This window comes from Corapipo altera, unplaced genomic scaffold (genome assembly GCF_003945725.1).
Source record: "Corapipo altera isolate COAL_440 unplaced genomic scaffold, ASM394572v1 2c, whole genome shotgun sequence".
NCBI classification, from domain to species: Eukaryota; Metazoa; Chordata; class Aves; order Passeriformes; family Pipridae; genus Corapipo; species Corapipo altera.
Window position 1 is genome coordinate 3,176,436 of NW_020884923.1, and position 14,862 is coordinate 3,191,297.

General features: G+C 33.3%; 1 protein-coding gene across 8 annotated transcripts in view; it reads left to right on the forward strand.

Moving 5' to 3' along the window:
- The window catches only part of RYR2 (ryanodine receptor 2), a 381,847-nt gene that overhangs the window by 273,062 nt on the left and 93,923 nt on the right, over nt 1-14,862 (forward strand). For all 8 annotated transcript variants that reach the window (XM_027657258.1, XM_027657254.1, XM_027657259.1 and 5 more), the window contains 8 exons: nt 588-751; nt 3,025-3,103; nt 3,750-3,839; nt 4,555-4,692; nt 7,428-7,505; nt 10,418-10,493; nt 11,696-11,822; nt 13,227-13,342. In XM_027657258.1, the coding sequence (XP_027513059.1) occupies nt 588-751; nt 3,025-3,103; nt 3,750-3,839; nt 4,555-4,692; nt 7,428-7,505; nt 10,418-10,493; nt 11,696-11,822; nt 13,227-13,342 (868 nt within the window). The remainder of the gene's footprint in view (nt 1-587; nt 752-3,024; nt 3,104-3,749; nt 3,840-4,554; nt 4,693-7,427; nt 7,506-10,417; nt 10,494-11,695; nt 11,823-13,226; nt 13,343-14,862) is intronic.

Consider the following 14,862-nt stretch of genomic DNA (forward strand, 5'->3'; position numbering starts at 1 on the left):
CAGGCTTTAGTAAATTTAAATCTTTCTCTTGTAACTTCTGCTTTAATGTAGGTATACCATTTTTCTGCTCATTAAAAAAATATATATCAGTAAAGCAGTAATCTTGTTATATATCTGTATAGATCTGTACAGTTCTCTGCTTAGTAGTTGTAGTTGCAGCACCCTTGAATCAATTCTATGTTGGACAAAAATTTAATAATACACCTTGTTATGTATTTATTGTTCATTCTGTGACAGTTTTTAACAAATCTGCCTAAAATTTCATCAGTTTCATTTCAAATCTAAGTATTTCGGAATGCTGTGCATATTCCTGTGCTATGTTTTCTTCTTAGGCATCTGAAAAATGTCTATTTTTTCTGCCAGTGAAGTCTGCACTTTTCTCATTTATTTGAGCAGGAACAAGACTTGATCCTAGCTTTATCTACATGCTTTGGACAGTCAGTTTTATTTTCAGAACAAAGATTCAATTTCACATCAAGAAAGCCAGTCTGTGGCTGCTTGGTTTCACACATAACTGCATCAGTTTCAGCAATGATGCTGAAAGTTCCTATTCACTACTCACTTTCTATTCCTGGTGTTTTCCACAGAAATATGAACAAGAACTGTTCAAACTGGCTTTGCCTTGTCTGAGCGCAGTTGCTGGGGCCTTACCTCCAGATTACATGGAATCAAATTATGTCAATATGATGGAAAAACAGGCTTCAATGGATTCAGATGGGAACTTTAATCCTCAACCTGTTGATACCTCAAAGTAAGGAATTACTTCATTGCAACTAGTTTTTTTTTAATTGTGAATGTGTAAAAGGGGGGGGGGGAATCTGTTGTTTGGTATAATGGGAACTTACGGCTTTTCTTCTCTTTGGAATGCTTATCTTCTAGATAAAATTGAGACCTTAAATTTTTATTTTTATTTAAGTATTTATTTTAAATCATGTAAAGGAATAACTATCAAGTTACATAACTGATTTCTTGGTCAAATTAGAATATTTTTAATGCATTTTTACCCTGAAGATAGAATTGTCCAATTATCTTTATATGTCTGCTGCAAACAAACCATCATGTTTTTAGGAGCTGAAAAAGTAGACTAACCTACTCATTCCTGTCATTATTAACATGTGACAAGACACTAATTCCAGTATGTGTGAGTGACAGTGTACCTACAAAAAATTATGTTTGATCATGCATTCATATCATCATTTTATTATGAATAATCGGGAATTGGGCAGAAAGATATTCATTCTCTCTGGGCAGTCATACTCTGACCATGATTTTTTAAGTACATTAACCAGACAGAGACATATCTAAATGGAAATTTTCTGCCCTGATTTTTGACTACAGCCAACATGCTGTTTTCCTTTCTGTAGAACAGTCTTATAGAAGTGTGGCTATGCACTGTGTCTTGAAAAATTCCTCTTGTTAGACATTTGCTTCAATTGCTTCAGTGAGCTTTCTGTCTGTATTCAGCACACAAAATGCTGTCAGTAGGTTGATACCTGTGTTACAGCATGATTGTACATGTATGCACATTGAAATATGGTAGTAAAAACCACAGTCTAGTCTGGAATATAGAAATCACTTCAGCCACCATGAAAATTCATTTGTCTAAAATGTATTTAAAATATATGAAGGTTTAACAAAATTTAGTAAGAATATTATATTATCATTTAGCGAATTGAATATTATTTTATCTGGTGTCATTTTTGAGAAAAATTGTAGATAGAATATATTTGAAAAACTTGGAAAATGTTACTTAACATTACTCAAACCATAGGTCACTTCTTTGCCATAGTCACCAGTTCTGTGATATTTCAAGACAAAGAAAGCACTAATGCTATGTCACCTACAAATTATCTTAATATTCTTTTAACATGCAAATCCTGCATCACATTGCTTACTACTAGACCTGTTTATATCAAGCTGTAGGTAATAGGACGTTTTTGTACTTGTCAGTTTATTGCATTTCTGAAATTATTTGAAGTATTATAGCACTAGTAGAGTTCCCCCTGAAATACACTCTTTCAAGCAATAAAAAAACTGATGACAGCACTGGATGAATATTTTCTGACCTTTGTATGTGGTTAGGCTCTTGAAAACTGTTACTCAGACATTTCTGGTTTACATTTCTGCTTTTTCTTATGACTGAAAATTAAAATCCAGACTCTTCTACTTTGCAGTAGGTGGCACTGTAACACTTCTACTACCAAATCCCATGTGTTAGAAGGGAAGATTTTGTTATTTCAGCAATGACCAAGAAACAGTTAATCCTTTTCATTTGTAAGAATGCAGATGAAGAAAACTACTGATATTTGATAAGTTTTTTCTTGAAGAAGGTTCTATCTCTAGTAGTTGCTTGACAACTAAAAATCATTCCTTTTTTTTTACTGCCTCAGAAACCTTAACTTCTGCATTGTCCTGTACACCTCTTGAAAGGCTAGTGTATTAATTTGTGTGGATTTTTATTATTTTTAATAAGGATTTTAATATTTTAAATATTCACTGGTGTGTTGGAAAATAAAGCATTAGGCATATAATTTTCAAGTTGCATAAGTTAGTGTGCTTCAAGCATATAATTCAATTTGTAGGAATGTATAAAATAGATGATGTGTTTCTTAAAGGACTGTTATCGCACTTAGTTTATAATGGACATGTGCAATAAGTTACTACCATAATTCTGAAACTATAAGTCATAGTTTTATCTTTAATACTAAGAAAATGATAGTAAAAGAAATATGTGTCAAGAAACATGAGTGCTCAATATCATTATTGATTTTCCCTGCACACATTTCAAAGAAGTAAAATTCCTACAACAGCTGTGATTGTCATTCAGTGCCCATTAAATAATTCAGATTTCTTCCTTGATTTAACTAGGCCTTGGAGCAAACTGTAGGTGAGGAAGAACAGCACAGTAAGATGTGTTGAATTGATGTACGCATTATTAGTTATATACTTTGAAGTTTTCTTCAAAACAAAAGCTTTCACATTTTAGCATGTGTAATATAATGCTAATTTTCTCTTCACTTTCAGCATTACAATCCCTGAAAAGCTAGAATATTTCATTAACAAATATGCAGAACATGCTCATGATAAATGGTCAATGGAAAAGGTAAAATCTATGTTCCTGTTAAAGCAAAATCAGATTTTTTTATTTGAATCCATTTCATCTTTAAAATGTTTTACTCTGGATGTTATTATTTTTCATAATGCTACAAGTTAGTATGTAGATAAGATATAGACAAATAATTTTCTTGAAATGTATTTGAAGAAAAGTTCTGTAAGTGCATATGAGTGTTTCAAAATAATGTTTCATCATTTCATTATTTTTATTGTTAACTTTTGAGTAAACATACTTGCTAATTGTTTAGCAGTTTTATGGACTTGAAATTACTTTTTTTTTTTAAGCAAAAAAGGTCTTTAGCATTTTTATTCCTTTGTGCCATTTGTTTGTCCACTGTTAGAAGTAGTTACTCCACTGTAGCATGATATTCTGCTCCATATAAATCTGCAAAAGAAAAGAGTATTGATATGATAGCCTTGGGTAATCATTAATTTGCAAAAAGATGGCACACTACATGATTCTCTTTTCAATGTACAGATAATATAAATGTTGGTTGAGAAAATAGTAGAAAGGAAACTTCAAGAGAACAGGTCTGCAGAAGCATTGTTCAGTTAATTTGTACCAATAAAAATAGGATTTTTCGTAATTTTTTGCTTTTCTCCATTTTTTCCTAACTTATTGTTGCTGTTTTCAGTTTGCCAATGGATGGACGTATGGTGAAACATTTTCTGAATCTGCAAAAGTGCAACCATTAATGAAACAATATAAGTTACTGTCTGAAAAGGTAAGGAATTTGTTCATTCAGGGTGGTTGAAATATCACTGAAAATATTATCTTGTGTTTATATAATTTTAAAAGATTATTTGGAGTACGTCAGTTAATGTGTGGTTGTTGCCTTCACCCAAACCTTGAAAAGATATAGAAGGGTTTTATTGTATATTAAATAAGCCACTCAGTCTGTTTCGTCACATGGCCGAATTTATATGGCATAATTTATGGTGAAACTGAAGTGTGATAATGCTGGTAAATTTTATAGTCAAATATATTAAATACATTAAAATATAGTAAAATAATTCGTAACCCAATTAGGTTAGCTTGTCTGATCTCAACAGAAGGTAGAGGCAGATGATGTCCAGAGGTCTATTTCAACATAGACTTTCTTATGATTCTATGATTTTGGTTTTTTGGTTCATGTAGCAAACAGAACACTTACTCCTGAGAATTACTGCTCTACCTTTGACTTCATGTCTGAGAATGCTGTTAACAGGATGAGATTATCAGCTTCCTGCAGGACCAGAATTCTTCTGCCCAACCCTGAAATTATAAATAAGCTTTTTAATATCTTATATGATTTATTTGCCTCGTTTCATTAACCCTGGACCGTAAGGGTTGATTTAAATGCATTTCTTTGCATCTCATAAACAGGAAACATCCAAACTCTTTTTTTGCTCTGTACAACTGTAATAAACAAGTTAATTATTGTATGTACATTCTTTTAGGAGAAAGAAATTTATCGATGGCCAATCAAAGAATCATTAAAAACTATGCTGGCATGGGGATGGCGAATTGAAAGAACACGGGAGGGAGATTCCATGGCACTGTATAATCGGACGCGTCGCATATCTCAAACCAGTCAAGTGAGTAATTTTGCTAAAATCTTTTTAACAAGAAGGCATGCAAAATCTGTTCTCTGGTCTTTGATTTCAAAAGTGATGAAATAAACTTGTAGCATAAGAATATGTGAAAGCAGTTTTCACAGATAATTGTACAATTCTGACAGTTGGTTTGGATTTCTGTTCACTGAAGCTGGAACTTTATTTCCCTTTTCCAAAGTAATATGCTAATAAACATTTTTCAAAAAAATAAAACTAAACAAAACTGAAATAAGAATGGATTTGTTCACCTGATTTAAAATTAACCATGATATTAAGGGGAATTATTTACTCCAGCTGGTGATTACATATTAATTGTGAGTATTCATATGATTTTAGTCTGCTGTTTTTTGAAATTTGGTGTCTTTGACACCTTTAAGTATATAAAGAAATAAATAAAAGTACATATAAAAGTTACTTTTATACTTATTTTTTTCAAGGAAACTTAAGAATCAATGTTAATGCAGCATAAATTTACATCCATAGATTGCCAAAATTATGAATTATTATTTATCTTTTAGAATGGACTTCTGAAATCAAAATTCTGTAAGGATAAAATGGAGAAATAGTGACACTAAGTTCTCTTGGAGCTCCACATACTTTGCAATTAAACTAGGGAGGTGAGAAAATCTCATTCATACAGACACACATGGAGGGCAAACAAATAGGTGAAATAAACTGGAGGGGAAAAATCTTTTCCTCTTCTGACCACTCAGCTCTGCATTATTTACATGTTTGAGTGGTGATATACCTGTGTAAAATGAACAGTTGAACCTGCCTCTCAGCTCTATGTAGACCCTAGTGTATATAAAGTGATTTGATTTAGTACTTGGGGTAAACTACACGTTGTAGTTTGTACACTATTATTGCCTTCCAAAATTACTGACTTCCAAATTTCCAGACTTTATGGTGTGTATAATACCAACTTCGAAGACTGTAGTGATAGAGATATTTGCATATGCTTTAAGCATAAGGATCTCAGAATGAATAGCTTTTTAGTTGAGATTCAAATTATAACAACATATCAGAACAACTTTTGTAGCTATATTTACTATCTTCCCTTACTATAATGAATTTGTATAACTTTTCTAGAAGAGTTTCTGAAACCTAAAATATTTCTGTATTTCAGAGTACATTATCATATTAATAATCATTATGTTTTTAAAATGCACTGTCATCCCATCATCATCGTGGCCAGGCTTTGCGAACGAAGATTTGGGAAAGGCTCTATCCACATTTATTACAAGCACGCTGGTGGCTGATAAGGCCAATACAAGATAGACATGTCCAATTGCAAAAGGCACAGCAGAAAGACTCCTTAGGTGGTACATTCTGCAAGACACGATTCTTTCTGCGTTGTCTTTTCTCCTCAAGGGTGATCCTATGTGTGTTCTCAAAGGAAACAGCAGCGTTATAGATGCTGTGTCTCCAGACCTCCCGATTTGAGGCCAGAGTAGGCCAGTTATGTTGATCAGTATGACCAAGACTGAGATGTTATATCAGGAGGTCCTTGTATCTTTTCTTCGGGGCTCCTCTCTTGCAGCAGCTGGTGGCAAGTTCACCATAAAGCAGGATCTTAGGGAGGCGGTGGTCCTTCTTCCTGGAGACGTGCCCTGCCCAATGCAACTGTGTTCTCAGCAACATGGCCTCAATACTTGTGACTGCTGCTTGTTCTAGAACAGACATATTAGTCATATAATCTGTCCAGTGGATGTTTAGGATTGTGAATTTAATCACTACCTTCATGTTAATGTAACAATGCTTGCATTGTTTGCTTTAGAAAATAGTATTTTCTCAGTATTTATTTACTGTGTGCTGCTTATACATCCTTTATGCTATTGTCTATGAATAATAACTGCCTTTTTAAAGGAAGCCTTCAAACTTTTAGGCCTCTACATGCTCATATAAATACAAATTAAAATAATATCACAAATAGGAGCAAAAGTCTGGACACTATTCTTTCTATAGGAAGACCTACCTGAGGGAGACATATATCTATTACTGCAGAATACGTAGAGGAAAACTTAGCAATGCCCCTTTTCTAGCCACACTTTTTTCCCCTTTTCCAGCCACACTTCTTGTATCAGTGGCTTGTCACCCAGAGAACCTCCATAATTTTTTAACCTTCTTTGACCATTTGTGTCAATGTAATGAGCAAAGTTTTGACCAATTCAGGCGGTAGAAAGAAAGAATGACAAAATGGTGATATTTTCTGAGTGGAGAGGAGGAACAGAAGGTAAAAGAGAAGTATTTTGTAGATTCTAGTCTTAAATGTAGAAATATGGTTGAAAAGCCGAATTCAGAGTTTGATTTTTCCCTGAATTCACCTTCAACGTGATTGTCTGAGATTTTACCTGCTGAGAAAAAGAAAAACCTCTAGAAAATGCAGAGATTTTATTATAACTTCATATGGCCTGATCCACAATAGGTAGGTTAAAACCTTAAAGGAGTTCAAGTAAAATTTGCCTTTGAATGAGAGGGATTTGTGTCTGATGGCTGGCTGTCCTTGGGAACAAACTTTGTTGATCTTTGCCTAATTCTCACTTAAGTTTACGACCTTGATTTATTTTCAGTTGGACTACATAGGATATTTTTGCTCTCTAGAGATATACAAGTTACTTTTTCCCTAAGTTCTTTCACTATTTTCCTGCCTTGTTAATGATAAGTTCTTCATATTAAATGCTTGCATAACTTGACTGTTTTGCACATTTGTCATTCAGATCTCTGTAGATACAGCCCATGGTTACACTCCTCGAGCAATTGATATGAGCAATGTCACCCTCTCCAGAGACTTACATGTGAGTCAGAAACACTTAAACTGCCTACCCTTTTTTTTATAATTTAATTTTTTAAGATCTACTAGTTTATTTTAAATAATTTGCTACCAAATCTTACTTTCTTTAATATGCTTTGATTTTTGCGGGTTTTTTTTCTATAATTTCTCCTTGATTCTCTGTTGCTTAAAAAATATGGTTTATGTTGAAAAGCTTCAAAATTTTCTGTATTCCTGAATTGATTTTCCCATCTCTCTTTGTGAACATTTGTTGTTTTGAAGACAATCCTGTTTAGAAGAGCTAGCAGCACCAATCTTTTCTGTTTTTCATTCATTTCTCTGTTATCTGTCCAAAACATTTTGTCGTTGCCTTTTTTTTTCCCTAAACTGAAGAAATAAGAACTAGGAACTGTTGCTACAATAAATATTGTGAGATTAGAGAATGAAGGAATTGCGGGTATGATTTTGACAGACCTATCAGTAGATTGCTGCTGTCTGGAACAATATATTTTAGTTAATAAATGATGTTTCTTTCATTAGTTAGGATTTTTTTCATGGTGTTTGATGGAGCATGATGCTAGTTTTTACAGCCTACTTATTTACTGGGAATATGATTACAGTATTATGTGGGCATGCTAAATAGTTTTAAATTAGTTAGTATGAATGTTTGTGCCAGTCTAGTGATTGCAACATGGTGTTCAAAGCTGGCTACGATAGACTCCTGAAACACAGGGTGAAGTTTGCCCATACTAAGCTTTGGTATGGTGCAGGGAAACAAGCAGCAGTAGTAGATAACTGGCTAATTGTACAGTATATACTGTACTGTATCAAATTCTCACACTGAATTTCTCCTCCTTGATTTCTCTCTTGTAGTTTCGAGTTTTATATTTCTAGCCATTTTAGATTGTTGACTAGCTTTACAGTAATAAGAATTTTCTGCCAGGTAACCGTCATTACACTGATGATTATTCCAAAGAGTTCATAAAATTGATAATTGAATAACTACTTCCATCTTATTCTCTTCTTACACTCTTATCTTATTCTCTGTTCTTACATTCTTATCTTATTCTGATAACAAAGACTCCTTACAATTACATTTAATGTTTGTATAAACTCAGTATAATTGAAAGACTGTGAGGACTTTATTTATTGCTCATGAACAAACTCATGATGTGAACATCATCATAGTGTTATGTTACAGTAAACCAAGGTCAGATAAAAGTAACCATCCTGTCACAAACCACAAAGAAATGGTATTAGAACTTCTGTTAGTCCCATACCCTCTAATACTTATCATTAATTGAACTTCCTTTGTAGTCCTTAGCTATAAAGCAGAGCCTGTTGACTTAATGATTCATTTGCCCTGTGAAGAGAGGTCTTTGAAACCAGGTTCAGAATATGTTATTTTAGAGCTAAGTAAATTTAATTAAAATGCAATTTCAGCTATTAATTGTCCTGATACAGACATTCAGGAAATATCCAAACATGTTAGTATTAATGAGATCTGAGTTTTAAAAATTGTGTATTTAATTTTGAACATTTTTAAAAATGTTTAATATCTTTCAAGTTGGAGTTCAGGCTTAGATAAATTGTTAGAACAAAGTTAATAGTTTTGAACAGAGTTGGGGTTTTTTTTAAGTGTTTTGGTTTTGTGGTTTCTTTCTTTTTTTGTTTGTTTTAACTAGTACATAAGAATTAATGCTGTTCAATTTTTACATCATCCTGTGCAAATAATATGCTAGGAGGAACTGACCATGTCTAAAACTGTAACTCTCCAAAATACTTCTCATTTTGGTCTTACATCACCTGGTCACATCTTGGCTCCATGAGTAGCTAGATCTTACTCTGAAAACATCTTCATAGCATCCTGCTTTCCAAGGAAATAGAACACAGACTATACTACACTCTTCCAAGGTCCTAATTTGGATTATCAAAACACCAGGATCCGAGTGTGCATAATAGAAAGCATCTACCATGCAGAAGAGATATGTGCAATAATATATTCATTGGAGAAAAGTTTATGAAACGAATTGTCTTATGAAAAAGATATCACAGAATATGCTGAGTTGGAAGGGACCTACGAGGATCATTGAGTACAACTCTTAGCCCTGCACAGGATATGGCTGAAAAGTTTGTGAATTCATGAGTATTCTCATAAATAAAGGAAATACTCATTACTCAAAACCCTTACTGAAGATGAGCAGAATATTTCTGTAGTTTCATGAAAGAAATGAAAAATGAAATCTGCAGAAAATTCCACCACTCTGTACAACCGTGGGGGGTGCAACCAGGGGAACAGAAGAGGTGGGTTTAAAAAGTTGTTTCATGTTGGAATAGTAGTTCCTTCTAGTTAGAGATTGGAGAGCTTGTCTGTTTTGCCTGGGATCTAGCTTCTAGTTTGCCAGTCTGAGTTTGTTTTATAGGAAGAAGGTATAAAAGAATTTATGTGGTAAAATAGTTGATGCTTTTAACAGTGTGCCCACAAAAATGAGCATAATATCCACATTGAAGAAGCTATATCCATGGGTATATGATTAGTCTGCAGCCAGCAGTAACAATGTTGATTCAGTCCTTTGGCTTGCTGTTCTTTATTTCCCTGACCAGGGCCTTCAGAGGGTTCTTTTTGGCCTTGAAGAATCAAGTACCCCATCTTACAGCCCAGTACTCTTTCCAGACTATACTTCTCTTTGTAGTTCCTCCCCTTTTTTAATAACAGTTCTTTCTTCAGCACCAGGTTCCTAACTCCTATACCTATGCCCGTTCTACTCAAATTCTATATAATTTTTCAATAAAAACTTGTTTCCAGTAAATCATTATAGTGTAATTGTATTGAACTTCCCAGAGAACAAAACTTGTTATTTATTATCAACCAGAAAATTGTGCTTTTTGAGAGTTAACCACTGCAAGACATATCTCTAAGCTCTCCATTTTCCTAAGGCTATGGCTGAGATGATGGCTGAAAACTACCATAACATATGGGCAAAGAAAAAGAAAATGGAGCTTGAAGCAAAAGGTAATATTAACTATAAATATTTTCAGTATTTTAAGTTCACTGTGATTAGCTTGGTTTATGCATTTGAGAAAATAGATGAACAGAAAAAGGAACAGCATATTAAAATGACAAAAAAGAAACAACAAAGTATCTGTTACGATGTTTAGTACCTGGAAGTTTTTATAGCTTACCAGTTCAAATATATCACAGGAAGAGAACTCAAAGGCTGTAAATTAATTGAAGCTACATTAATATATTTTTCTTATAACATTAATCTTTTAGAAGTAATAGAAAATTTTATAATATGTGGCTTAAAAAAAAATCCAAGGATTTTTATAGAGGGAATTTTTTCCTTTTTAGAAATATTACTGTTATTAGAGACTTGCTATAGTATTTTTTCTGAGATGAGTCTGATCATTGCCCTTACAATTTCCTGGGGTTTCAGAGCAATTGTTGTAGGAATTTATTGTGTTCTCTTGTGTGATGGTGATTTTAGAAGCTGAAATCCTAAGAATGTTGTTTTTTATGCAGATATTTATATTAATAATAGCAGCATTATTTTCCTGCCAAATTAAGTGTCTACTTTCAGGGATGTATTGATACATCAGATATTTGTAAGCAATACCAATGCAGTTTTTTCTGTTTAGCTCTGATAAGCATTCTTTTAATCAGGTTGGACAGTTGTGTGAACCATGTTTGAAAAATGCATTCTAGTTTTCTGTCTTTAATTTATTATTATAAAATAGAATGGTATCACTTTAATATATTTTTAAATATGTGTATATCTTGCTAAACTCAATGAGCCCTGTCAGAATGTTTAAAAGCAGGACTGTATATGTTTATGTATTTGTTAATATAATGATTTTCTTGTTAAATTATGTGTAATTTATTGAAATATTTCCAGTTTCATTAAATGAAGTTGTAATTGTAATAAATGTTTGTAACAGTTAAGCACTTTGTTCTTCTTTAAGAGTTCTTGTGGTAGGTTCAGCGTATTTACTTGGTACTTGCAGCAACTATGTCAGAACTATGGAGCCATGTCCAAAGTTCCCATGTGAATGTTTCTTAAGGTTTGTGTAAAGAAACAGACAAATGTATTATTGTTATTTCAGACTAGATTTTACTGTAACATATATGTACATGAGAATGCTTTTGCCTACTAGGACTTACCATGTCAACAGAAAACTCTTTAACTAATTTTTAGTTCTCTTTATGTTCCATAGTAGGAGGAGGCAACCATCCTCTTCTTGTTCCTTACGATACACTCACTGCCAAAGAAAAAGCCAAGGACAGAGAAAAAGCACAGGATATTCTGAAATTTCTACAGATTAATGGATATGTTGTCTCCAGGTAATTCTCTGTAACAGAAGTTTTCTAATAGTCCTCAGTAGTGGTGGTTGTTTGTTGTTTGGTTGTTTGGTTTTGGGGATTTTTATTTGGTTTTTTAATCAGAAGAAAGCTCTGTGATCATTTTTAGGTTTCAATGCCTGGAAATAAGGATGAACTCCTTCATTTAAAACACTGTAAGGAAGAAATGCATTACAGAGATAGTAGCAATGTTTTGGAAGGCATAAGCAGAGTTCTCCAGAATCTCTGCACATCTTCTTCCACCTTTCTTCTCAACACTGCAGCCTGTTTTTTCCTTTCTGGTGTGTCTCCATACATCCAACTGTTAGTAAACTTTCTAGTTTTCTACAGGTAATAAAATTATATAGCATATATAATAAGAGTATAGGACAAACTCTAGTGATGAGGTACAGGGCTCAGTCAGAAAACTATATTGACAGGCCACAGTTTACATGTGATCAGCCATTTTTAAAGCTCTTTTTGCCTTTTCTCCCCTCTGCTCTTGATATTTTCCTGCTGCACAGTTCATCGTTGGTTTGTGTAGTTCCACTGATCTGCCTCAAATATTCCAAATCCTCATGTCCCCTCCTCTTAGGAGTTACAAAATAGAGGTGGTCCCTCTCCAAAGTTGTGTCTGAACTTTCTTAATGGCCCCTTATTTAGTAACTGGAGACTTTCATTCTCTAGTATTGTCTTCTTTATCCCTTCTCTCTTGCTCATTAAGCTTGGTTTCTTTGTGTGCCATTAATTAAGTTCTGATCCTGCATAATCAAGGCATGTGTCAATGCTAACTTGTTGCCAGCAGAAATCAGTCCATGTCATGGATTCACTCTCTGACGATTCATACTTGTTGAAAGAAGTGCTTTTCATATCAGATTAGTAACTATGATGAAACATGCAGGAAGAGCAATCCCATCAGTTTATTTTAGGTTTTCTCTGATTTTGTTGTAAATGCTACATAACTATTCAAAGATTTTTCCATTGCAAACAGACTTTTGTGGAAAAGTCATAGTGATGAACAATAGATTTTCTTCTAATTTGCTTAAATCAAAGTATTTTGGAAGCATCAAAACTCCCTCACCAAAGAATCAGTCCCTGGAGGAAAATATAAGATAGTAATGCCTTATAAATAGTGGAAAGAAATTATAATAATAGTGGATTAACTTGATTGACAAGTCTCATTTTTCTGTAATGTTCTAGCTGGGAAATCTTAGTTGTGTTTTTAGAAATTGCTCAAAACTTGAGTAGGTGTAAGAGTACTGTTTATGTCAAACACAAAAAATTCTTATGTTAATAAGCACTTAATTGTTACTAGAGAAAATGGTGTCAGCTTACATGGAAAGGTAAGACTGCTTTTAGTCCTTCTGTGTGTGTGTGTGTGTGTGTGAAAATTGCTTCTTTTTACAGAGGACTTAAGGACCTGGAATTAGACACACCTTCCATTGAGAAACGGTTTGCCTACAGTTTCCTTCAGCAGCTTATAAGATACGTGGATGAAGCCCATCAGTACATTCTGGAGTTTGGTATAGTATCCCTTGCACATTTTTTTCAAATAATTACTAACTAAGATGATGTTATAAAAAAACTAGAAAATTTTTAAAAATAGCATGTTCCTGGACTAATTTTTCCCTTAATTTCCTATAGTTGATGAAGATTATGAATTTTGAAAAGTTACGTGGTTGCCATTCATTCCAGTTTCCCATATTCATTCATCATATTAAAAGTGTTTGGCCAGAATTTATAATGACTTTCATTCTTTGAAAAAGAAACTAGATACTCCCTTGCATTTATGCACGAAATTATAATCTCTCACATGTGCACATTAATAGTTACTATCATATATAATCCCTTTTTCAGAGAGCAAACAAAACCAGTCATTTGTACCATTCTGAAATGTTCTCTGGAGAAGGGAAATTCTGAAATGTTCTCTGGAGAAACCTCTTCAACAAAGTCCCACAATTGGGAGGTTCTTTCACAAACGCCTGGCACGTTTTGTCAACAGTGCTATGAAGGATTTAACTTTATCTACTTTTGTTGAAGATAAAAAAGATATAAAAGTTCAGTGACCCAAGTCTGCTTCTTACATGAGCAGTAAAAGCCAAAAAACCTGGCTAGATGCATGTTGTGACCATGGGAGTTATAAGTTACACACAGTATATACTGTGCCTCATGTGTAGTCACAGATGGTGTAATTGACAGTAACAGGAACATCAAGATTGACTAAATCAATGCTCACCCAAAAGTCTATCTAGTTTCAAAGTGGAAATTATCAAATTTATGAATGGTATGATGGTTACTTACACTAGCCAAAGTCTGGTCTTGATACCTCATCAGGTTACTTCATCTGCTCATGCCTGATTACCATGGCTTCATCCTTCTTAATTATATAAATTTGTCATAATTACAAGAAAGATAATGAATAAAGACTGAAACACTAGAAACATTGGTGGAACAAATACCATTCAAGTCCTGCAATGTATTAACAAAGACAGGACAATTAAATAAAGGAGAAATAGTTTGGGAGCTGTACCAGATTTTATTTTTTGATTATGAAGTTTTGATTTTTATAGTAATTTTTATAGTAATTTTTATAGTGAAGTGAAGCAATTTAAATTTCAATTGGATAGATGTAACCATTAATTTTGTCCTTTAGATGGAAGTCCACATCTAAAGACTCCACGTAAGGAGTAAAAATTCATTAATTTTGTTTCTCCTAGGAACACCTGGAGAAAGGTGTTTGATTAGAATCTGAATAAGGCTTTCAAATTATCACCTGTAACAGGAAGAGACAAACATAGCACCAGATCTTTATCTCACAAAAATATCCGTATCTCTTTGGACTATGAGATGTCTAAACTTTTACAGAGATTTGGACAATTATTCTTTCCACATTTTATTTGCTATTACTTTTCTTCACATGAGGTAGTCATAAAATGCCACTTAACTAGTGTGTATACTGTTCGAGTTATCTTAAATCTACATCTAAAACTGACCAGTATTATTTGCTTATAGTGTACACTTTCTAAGAAAAATACAGAATAGA